At 34.6% G+C, this 10,897-nt stretch overlaps 1 protein-coding gene across 5 annotated transcripts in view; it reads right to left on the bottom strand.

Annotated features, from left to right (window-relative positions):
• Window positions 1-324: 324 nt before the first annotated feature.
• Window positions 325-10,897, bottom strand: part of LOC136030990 (14-3-3 protein zeta) — a 53,131-nt gene continuing 42,558 nt past the window's right edge. For all 5 annotated transcript variants that reach the window (XM_065710148.1, XM_065710147.1, XM_065710151.1 and 2 more), the window contains exons 6-7: window positions 5,711-5,827; window positions 325-772 (exon numbers count right to left, since the gene is read on the bottom strand). In XM_065710148.1, the coding sequence (XP_065566220.1) occupies window positions 734-772; window positions 5,711-5,827 (156 nt within the window). In that variant the 3' untranslated portion in view covers window positions 325-733. The remainder of the gene's footprint in view (window positions 773-5,710; window positions 5,828-10,897) is intronic.

Here is a 10,897-nt window from a genome sequence, read left to right as displayed (position 1 = left end):
TTGCCCCCGAAAAATAGCCCTACTCGAACAAAAATCCTGGATGCGCCATTGCTATTAACAGCCCTGTTTACAGGCGACTTTTTTAACTGGGTGTATCGGAGTGAAGTATTCCATTTGTTAGACGATCTCTTAAGAAATAACCAAATACATTTGTTGCCATACTGGCAACAAATATATTAGAATTATATCGGCAGTGGCGATGCAATTACATTGGAATCCGAGTCAACAAAGAGCAAAGATAATATTTTGAGCTTTCAACACAGATATCACTTTGCAAACCTTAAACATATTTAATTAACTAACTTTAGAGACTTAAAAAGACAATTAACGAAAACACCAGTTTTTATTTCTGAGTTCCGAACAAAAGAACAGCCAAAAAAAAAAAACAGAAAAAAAAGAAGTATATAATCATCAGTGATAAAAAGCATTGTACGGAAAGCTTGGGACAAATTAACGCTTCCACTTAATAATTAACAAAAATAGTAAAAGTTCAATCCATCTATAGGAAAAAGTCAGAACCTGGTGATAAACCAAGATAAGCCTTCTAACAAAACCGATCTCAGTTTCACAGGACAATATTTTCTGACATTTTCAAACAATATGACGATTAATCTGGCTATTTGAATGGCTGATCTTTATCTGACTTAATTCTGTGATTGATTTCGATTTATAGAAAAAACAAGATTGTAAAATTACTTCTTTTTAATTAACACTGGACAATATTAAACAATATTCAGTTGTTCTCTCCTTCCGCTGGTTCATCTCCATCGCCCTAGAAAAGAAACAGGAAATTAAGGAAAGCAGAAAAAAACCGTTGAATCCAAGAAATCTCAAGGTTAGTTTGATTAGTTTGATAACGAGATTTTACTAATACCGAGAATTAACTAGCGCTTATTCGAGCCCATCATACCTCCAATAGAATTTTCTGATCGGCTGAAAATTTATAAAAATTCTTATTACCTCACTTTTCACCGAAAATCTTGCATTAAATACATTCCAAAACCATTAAAGAACTTAATGACCCCAAAAGGCAAGAGATTTATACTGAATAGCAGATGTACATAATAACAATAAAACATTTCTTACTGTATATAGTAAGTCTGAACATCCAGTATCCCCTGGGCTAGTAATATTGAATCATCAGTTACGAGTCAACCATTAAATCCGAGGGGACGCCCATTTCCCGCCACCTGGTGTACATCTCCGACCGTCTTGTGTTGCCCAGTTCCATCCCGCATGGCATGTTTTGGCCACGCTTGGCAATCGCTACCTCGTGTGCGTGATTGTAAAAGTTCGTACCCACTCGATTGAACCATATTAGTCATCCAGTCTAGGGTTGAATCAGCTCATTGTTCATATTTATTTGGGACTTGAATGGCGTAAAATTTTTCCCGAAAAGAAATTAAGCACGGGAACCGCGGAAAATATTATCAGCTTGGTATTAACGAGTGAAATTGGGGCAGAGGAGGAGCGTACTCAGTTGTGTGGAACTCAGTTAGACTCATGCTGCAGTGAGGTGTAAGGAGTAGCGGCGGTATCATAAGAACAATAAAGGCAATCCATTGATCACCGTTAATGTGATAAAAGAATACAATAAAATTATATATAGCTTCTACGATTTTTCAAGATTCAGAAATCAAAGCTCAAGAAAATATTATTTTTATCATTTAACATGAAAAATTTATTTGTATTATATATTATTATTGCTTGTAATTGCGCTTGAGACGAGATACAGGCTGTCCAGCACAACTCAACTCTGTTGATAATTCAGTTGTCATTCTGTATTATGGAAAATAATGTAAACAATCAGAATCAGCTTGAGAATGCGTTCCTTATATTATACCTGAAATGGAATTGTACCAACTTTAAAAAGGGCATCGAAGCCAAGAAGACAAAGGAAAAAAAAAACAGCCATAATAGCTAGTAATATGACTCGGTGTTGGTATTATCAAGCCCTTTTCACTCTAAAGTAGTGACCTTTGTTAACTTGGAAAAGGGGTGCAGCTATGATAATGAGATTTTTCCAGAATATTTAAAACCCTAATTGGGGCTCAGGAAGATGTTTCCACCCCAACCACTTCCATGCTGGTTAAAACTAAGTTTCAGTGAAAATATGTCAGAAACTTTTCCTAATTAACCGACAAAAAATCTAAATAAATGAAAGCCAAGATTGACTTAGATTGTGACAAATGGAAGTCCTATAAGTCAAGATGGGAAAAAGCAGAGGTAGGATAACATATTCCCAATCCCTAGTTCAGTTGCAATCTATCCTTGAGACACACTATCAACATTCTTCCAAAATAGGAAGAAAAATTGTTGCTCAACACTATCACTATGTATTTTCGTTCCACCCTCCAGTTTTCGGTTATAAGTTTTGAAAAAAAAGCGTCTTGTTCTTATTTTCTTTTTTGTTATCATTAATTGCCATTTAAAGCCCCCTCTTTTATTGACCGTATTCAAGATAAAACGCAACAGGAAGCACTAAAATATGTCCGAAGACAGCACTGCTTTGTCCGTAACGGTTATGCGGAAATGAAGTATTTTTATCACGGCGAAAGACACAACAGTGCTTTATATATATTTTTTGTCTTTTATATGAAGAAAAGAGGAATGAAGCTCCTCCTGATCCCCCTCCCCCTGTAGTGAAGTCTTTTTGGGTACTAACGCTTCATTAAAACAGAAGTCATTCATTTCCTACGGTTTGTAAGAATATATTACTTCCTTCCCTTCCGTGAGACAAAAATCAAAATAATAAAAATTTCGAATCGTCGTAATACTTGAAAAAAAAAATTGTATGATTTCTTTTATCCATGAAATCAATAAACAAAAAAAATAAAATAAATAAACACCTTGAGATGATGGGTTACATGGTTAATCTTATTTAGAATGACCCACTTTAAAAGATACAAATAAGTTTTTTGGCGGGGCGAGAGAGACTCAGAAGCATATTTACTTCAAAGAAGGTACAGAAGCCTAGTCATAATTGAAACATCCCCATACTTCTAGCCTAAAGACTACCAACCTCAAACTATTTTTTAAGTCAAAAATTTTTTATGTCTATATACTTCCAGTTTATATTTGTTTCTCATTTTAACCCCAAAGCAGAAAAAAAATATCACTGTCCCAAGAATTTAGGACACACCCGTCTGATTGAAACACGGCGATATCAAAGGGTCTAAGGCTTCGGCAAAACAGAAATTTGCCTGATATACTTCAGACAGACACGACTTAGTCATAGCAACAACTTGAAAACTCATTAAGTTCATAACCAAAAATAATCGGCAATCAGTCAATGAGCTCAGCCTTATACATCATTCATCAACAATGACGTAACCGGTTTTCGAACAAGAAAACTCATGCCAATTTTCTTTTTATAAAGATGCCACCATTTACCTGCCAGCTTACCGTCAGTAACCAAAAATTGCTGCCCCCGGAGGCAGTCAGGTGTAAACCTCTAATAACAGGTGTGGTTTTTGGGAAGTATCAAACGACAGAAAAAAAGATAATTATAAATATTCAAAAAATTATTTTCTTTCGAAGAAGTAATAGAAATAAGTTAAGCAAATTTAATATATGGTATCATAATATTCATTATCACCAAGCAACTATTAATCATATAGCAACGAATTACATAATAATTAGCCACTATAAGTCAATTATATAATAATCAACAATTAATAGCTAACAAATTTGCATTAAAATTATCTTTGAATATTGTATCCAAAGCGAAAAATAATTTATTTTTTTCGATTCACCTATTTAGAAACACATTTTTTACATATAATAATGTCGCAACGTCTGAAGTCTTATTACTTTTTTTTATTGGTGCTTCCCAAAAAACCATGCTCATTATTAAACTTTACTATCCAAAGCAAAAACAATTAATTTTTCCTATTATTTCTTTTTTAGTTTTTTATTTTATTTATTCAGAAGCACATTTACTATAGAATAATTGAGCAACGTCTGTAGTACTGTTTTTTTTCGCCTCCCTCTTTACACCCTCCCAAGAAGTTGTAGTTTCCGTTAAGTCCTTCCTTACGACTCTCGCTCATTCGATTCGGGGATGACCTGCTTTGTGTCTGGCCTTAGATGGTTGGCCAAAAAGGGCAATCTTTGGCAATCTGTCATCCTTTGTCCACAGAACGTGTCCTAGCCACCTCAACATTTTTCTCGTTACAGGCCTAAAAATTGGGATGCAACTACATTTGTCGAACAGCCTACTGCCTGAAATACGGTCAGCACCCATCCTTGATACATATTTGACGCCGAGCATGGCCGTACAGAAAAGTATACTAGTAAATACCGTTCCTAAATTAAATTCTATATCAAATTATTAAAAATTCTGCTGTGGAGTTTATAGATAGAAATTCCATATAGAATAGGGCCCATTGAGAACAAACGGGTATTTGCAGATTCTTTCGAGCAGCCAGATTGGCATCCCAAATAAAATTCCTACATATTTCATTTGAATCATCTCTTTCCGAATTTAATCCCCTCACATTGATTTTCTGCATACATGCCTGCTGTTCATCCTAGAATATTTAAGAAGGAGTTTGTCTTCATGAATGGTTTAATTTAGAAAACCATAAATATAACCTGTTCCCAGTGTAAAACTAGGGGTTCGACACGAGAAAATGGTCGTATAAATTACAAGAGAACATACCGAATGAACATGATTTCTCAAATGCCACCAACCAATTCAACCGAGCTCCACCCATGAAGGAATTACGATTGTTAAAGTTTGCACTCAATTAATTAAAACAATGAGGTTCCATTTTCACTGTCCTTGGTATTCTAAGTATTAGCTGATTGCATAGGGATTATTATTATTTTTTTTTTTTTTAGAAGCAAGATGTAGAAAAAAAGTTTAAAAACTTCTATCTAAGACATTGTTTGGAAGTGACAAAAAGAGAAATTATCTATTTTTGAAAGAAAAAAGGAGAAAATTCCAAGCATCTTAAGAAACCAAATGACAAGACAGATCTTACTTAGAAGGAAAATTTTAAGTGTGAGTGCTAAAAGTTGGAGAACTCCAAGTGAAAAAACTGAAAATTTGATTAAATAATTTAATTTACCAATTTAATAATTTTTAAAAATTTAATAAATCTAAGCTTTTATTTCAGCTTTGTAAAAATCCACATGATTAAAAAAAAAGCGTTCCGATCCTTTGATTATGGAAAAACATAGGGAATTGATGTTAAAAAATTTATTACTAAAACACTATTATTTCTTCTTACTAAATTGAAATTTCACAAAGGAAAACAAATCAAGTTCAACTCGACTAGTTTTTTTTTTTAAGAATTTAAAATTTCTGACCAGAGAACCAATAACTAATCAGTTCCGAAAAAAAGGCAGGCTTATCAAGTTACCTTTCTGTTATATTTGTGATCGGTGACTGGTACTTGAGACATACGCTTGACATAAGACATGCTTCTGATATATGTTTTCACAAACAAAATAACCGACTTACAATAGAGCCAATGAAATTAAGAAACCTTTTCTCCTCTTATGTTTTCATTTTTCGAAAATTATTTCCGCTCAAATCGCCATCCCCACAGGAAATTTTTACAGAAAAAAGGCAAGAATTCCAATTAAACACGATATATCAATTTGGTTATCATTTCGCGCTAGTATAAACCGAATAAGTCGATTATCATTCTAACATGACATAGATATACAATATTAGAGAGAAAATATATTAAAAGGGTACCTGAGCATCGGAGGTCCATAGCGTTAAGTTATCCCTCAGCAACTGCATGATCAAGGTAGAGTCTTTGTAGCTGTCTTCATTTAATGTGTCGAGCTCGGCGATGGCATCGTCAAAGGCCTAATAAAATATAATGAATATAATAAATTTCCTTCAAACATTTTTTCAACAGGTTTGATAAATATGCATAATAAAACATGACATTCAAAACAAAAGAGAAAAAAATTGTTATGCTTTAATTTACCTGCCATCATTGGTAAACTGAGTTATTCACAATTAAATTAACTTATAACTCAACTTAAGTTTTACTTAACTTTGAAATCTTCTAAGAGTTAAGCTTCTAAGTACCAGATAAAAACACTAAATAATTTAGGCAGAAGCCACATATATTCCTCCCTGTTACCCAAACTTAAGCTAGAGGCGTTGATTGGATAACTTATCAAGAATAGCCATACATGGTACAAGTATCACTATAATTACAGCAATAGGTGACTTGTGGGATAATGACGTAAACAAACTATCACCGTTCATAGAACAACATTGATGATTGCTTAATAAAAAAGCGCTCATAGAACAAGTGGTGATAAAAGAGAAAATATATTTAACTAGCTTAAATATTGATCATTTTTCGCTTAAAAACATTACTTGAAGTTTAGGAAAAGCCATGATTTGGAGGGGATGGGAGCTCAGCGGACAAAAAGTAAATCCGTAAAAAAGTAAATAATACAGTAAAGGTTCCTTTTTCAAGCCAGTAGTCCTTTCAATTTTAGGACCCGATCTTGCACCCTCCCCCTTTGAGCAGGTTGCTGATATAATTTCACATTTTATATCCCTATAGTGTACAAGTATCACAAAAGAATACAGGAATAGGTGACTTCTGGAATAATGGCGTAAACAAACTGTAAACATCCATAGAACAGTACTAAATGATGATTACTGAGCGCAAAAAAAAGAAAAAAAAAGGTGTCAAGTGAAAACTGGTGTCGGCCCATCCAGTGCTCTCCCGCCACAAGTCGGTTCATAACCTCTGGTCTTATGGATTATAACCTAAACTCAATTAATTTTGTCAACAGACAAAAGAAATAGCCCAACTTATAGAAATAAAGAAGCAGGATCTGACGTCCAGCTATCATAGGTTCACACCAGAAGGAATTTTCCAAATTCATAATGATTTAAACCCCCCCCCCCCTACGGGTCTTCAAAAAATATTGAATAGTACGTACTAAACTTCTTATATATTTCAGTCCAAATACATTGTTTGAATTAATATACCCCCTTGGAAGCCTTTGATAACCCTCCCCTGGCTCCTAGAATAATGGCAGTATGATGACAACATCACATAACTTGAATTTTCCTTCAGGTAAAATTATAAAGAAAGGGCACCGTATGACTCTTAAATGTAGCCAAGTTTCCAGCACAGGTTCCTTCACCTTGAAATAGAACACTAAGGATAGATAAGTGCCAAGAAAAGAGAGCTTAGCATCAACCACCCAGTGCAATCAAAAAGGAACTGCGGGAAATTAAGTAAACAATTTACATCAGAAATTCTTCACGCCATCCATTCGACGCGCGTTATTAACCAATTTCTTAAAGATTTATTTTTAATCTTTACTTGTTACTAAACAAAAAAAAAAAAAAAAAACAAGTTTTTTTAAATGAAAGTAAGGAGCGACATTAAAACTTAAAACGAACAGAAATTATTCCGTATATGAAAGGGGCTTTTCCTCCTAAACGCCCCGCTCTTTACGCTAAAGTTTGACTCTTTCTCTTAACTCTACTTTTTAAAACAGTAAAAAACTTTAGCGTAAAGAGCGGGGCGTTGAGGAGGAAAAGCCCCTTTCATATACGGAATAATTTCTGTTCGTTTTAAGTTTTAATGTCGCTCCTTACTTTCATTTAAAAAAACTTGTTTTTTTTGTTTAATTTCTGGGCGTTTTTGAATTAAAGCATGTTTTAATCTTGGCTCTCCGCACATAAATAATTAAAACGAAATTTGCATATTAATTTTTTTTGGTTAAATGGCTTTTTCATAGTTTTAATCGGAAGATTTTGAGAAAAAAGGAGCGAGGGAGGGCCCAGTTGCCCTCCAATTTTTGATTACTTAAAAAGGCATTAACTTTAAATTTTTACGAACGTTTTCATAAGTAACGAATATACGTAACTTACGAGTTAACTTACGTAGCGAACTTCTGTATTCGTATGTTTTTATTGCGTATATGAGGGGGCTCGCCCCTCGTCGATACGTCGCTCTTTACACTAAAGCTCATAATTTTTGTCCCAATTCCTTAAGAATGACCCCTGACTCACAAAGGCCGTAGAATAAGTAGTTGTAATTACTAAAAATACTTTAGCGTAAAGAGCGAGGTATAACGAGGAGGTAAACCCCTCATATGTGTTATGTGTTGTTATGTGCGTTATGCGTTATGTCTGTTCGTTTTCAGTTTTAATGCTGCTCCTCACTTTCAGTAGAAAACTTTTCATATTAATTTTTTCATTGTTTTTGTTAAATAATGCTAGAAAATCCTGCGCCCCCTCCATTGAAAGTCTATTCCCCCATGGAAAGATCCTCCCAAGTAACCCCTCCCCTCAAATCTCCCCCCACCAACCAAAAAAATCCCCCTGAAAACGTCTGTAGACTTCCCAGTAACCATTACTATATGTAAACACAGGTCAAAGTTTGTAACTTACAGCCCCTCCCACGGGGACTGCGGGGGTGTAAGTCGTCCCCAAAGACATAGTTATTAGGTTTTTCGACTATGGTGAATAAAATGGCTATCTCAGAATTTTGATCCGGTGACTTAGGCGAAAAAATGAGCGTGGGAGGGGGCCTAGGTGCCCTCCAATTTTTTTGGTCACTTAAAAAGGACACTAGAACTTTTAATTTCCGTTAGAAAGAGTCCTTTCGCGACATTCTAGGACCACTGAGTCGATACGATCACCCCTGAAAAAAAATAAAAATAAAAAAATAAACACGCATCTGTGATTCGTCTTCTGATAACATGTCATCATCAAGCCTTGCATAAAACTGACAAAGTTGGCTGGCGACGCTGACTTAACTCCAAGGAGGAAAAAAGTATTTTGGACTTTTAGGGGGTGGTTCCCCCCATTTTCTAAAATAAGGCAAATTTTCTCAGGCTCGTAACTTTTGATGGGTAAGATGAATTCTTTTGATGTAACTATTGGTGTCAAAATTCCATTTTTAGAGTTTCGGTTACTATTGAGCCGGGTCGCTCCTTACTACAGTTCGTTACCACGAACTGTTTGATTATACAACAATAGCGTGTTTTATATATATATATATATTATATATATATATATATATATATATATATTTATATATATATATATATATATATATATTTATATATATATATATAAAGCCAATAAATAATATTATGCTTAGGAGTAATGAAAGCAACAAAAGGAAAAAAGGACACAGAAACAAATATGCGCAACAATAATTCTGTTGTCGCAGCGATCTCTGACATCATGGTTAAACCTTACTGGTCGGGTGGAGATCTAAAAGACCTCAAACAGAATATGGTTCATCGTTTCAGGTGTATTATGCTATTGCGAATATCGGTCTCCCGTGTGTTCTCAGCAATATCCGAGCCGCAATAGCTGACGGACCGAGTTCATTGCACCTCTTAAAAGGTTGGGGGTCTAAAAGACTCCATCCAACCAAAAGTGATCTACCTGGTGAATTGAGCAAAATGATTTGTCAGTCTGCTGAAACTCTGTTCAAAACTGCTTCCCAGAAGATAGATCCGGGCCCCAATCAAATATAAGCCTTGCCATATTTGTCCTAGAGAAAAAAGTCACAGCACACCTGCAAATGACACACAAAAGATCCACCTCCCGGACTATGCCAGTTTTGTCTATCCTTTATGTGATTTTACCTTATTTGATGCACACTTTCTATTCCTTTGTAGGCATTTGAAGAGTCAATAAAGGCTAACTGAAAAATATTCACTAAGTTTTTTGCTAAACAATTTTTATTACCCGACTAGTTACGACACTTGTTAAAGGTTAAAACTATTAAGTAGCAGAACAAAGTCAGAAGAAAAAGGACATAAACAAAAACATATTGTTATTACAAAGTCAGATGTTGCACTTAATATTCAAATTTGGGTCTGACATTGCATTGTAAAGTTTAAATAACGTGCACTTAGTGAACTAGAATGGATCTTCTGGATCGTTCATCTGGATCCAAGCTGCTTCATTTAGCTTAGCAACGATTAAGATAAAGAAAATGCTCAATACAGAAACTTGGTTGAGCGTCAGTACAAGGCATTCCCTGACATTGAATTTTTATGAGCAGGTTAAAATAGTTTTTAAAAACTTGCTTGTGTCGCAAACCGATCTATTTTAAGGGCCAGATTTAGATTCATTTGATGAACTTGTCTTATAAGAAGAAAAATTTAAACCTGGCTTGTGTCGCAAGTCGATCTACTTTAAGGGCCAGATTTAGATTCATTGGATGAACTTGTCTTATATGAAGAAAAATTTAAACCCAAATATTTGCGTCAACTGCATTTTGTACTTACAATTGATTAATTTATTGGGCTGAAGTGCCAAGGATATTAGAGCAAAGACGTTTTTTTTACTCTTACTGTTTACCTTAGTTCTGTCTTAGGATGGATAGTAGACAATCATCAAGAAGTGAAAATAATCATTTTTATACAACTCAAGTTATGCCAGCTATTCCTCTCCCATATATTATCTGCCTTGGCTTTATTCTAATTACCCATGACTCTCAAGTCCTTCATCAATTTTCACCAAGATGATACTCCAAATCAACGGATTCCTCTTAGACCTACCCATAGGTAAAACGGCGAGTTTTTATCATTTTCTTTTTCGGTTGTTTAAAATTATTAAGTTTTTGGACGGCACCACATTTTTGACGTTGCTGCCACGTAGAACTGTGAAAATAAATAAGCAGAACTAATAAGTTGAATTTGACAACGCCATTCGACCATAAAAATTCAAACACTACTCATATGTTGATTATCAAAACAACTACAACTTCAAAGGAAAACTACACTTTTTAAACTGCTTGCTGCCATGCTTTTAGCTGACCCCGCGGCCCACTATCCTTCTTTTGTAATTTGACATCTGCTACAACTAAAAACTGCATATGAACGTCTATTTCATTGAAAATTCAATAACCGATTTATCCTAGTTTTTAAA

Source organism: Artemia franciscana, chromosome 9 (assembly GCF_032884065.1).
Source record: "Artemia franciscana chromosome 9, ASM3288406v1, whole genome shotgun sequence".
NCBI classification, from domain to species: Eukaryota; Metazoa; Arthropoda; class Branchiopoda; order Anostraca; family Artemiidae; genus Artemia; species Artemia franciscana.
The sequence above is the reverse complement of the archived record's forward strand: the minus strand, read 5'-3'. Positions and strand labels throughout refer to the sequence as shown.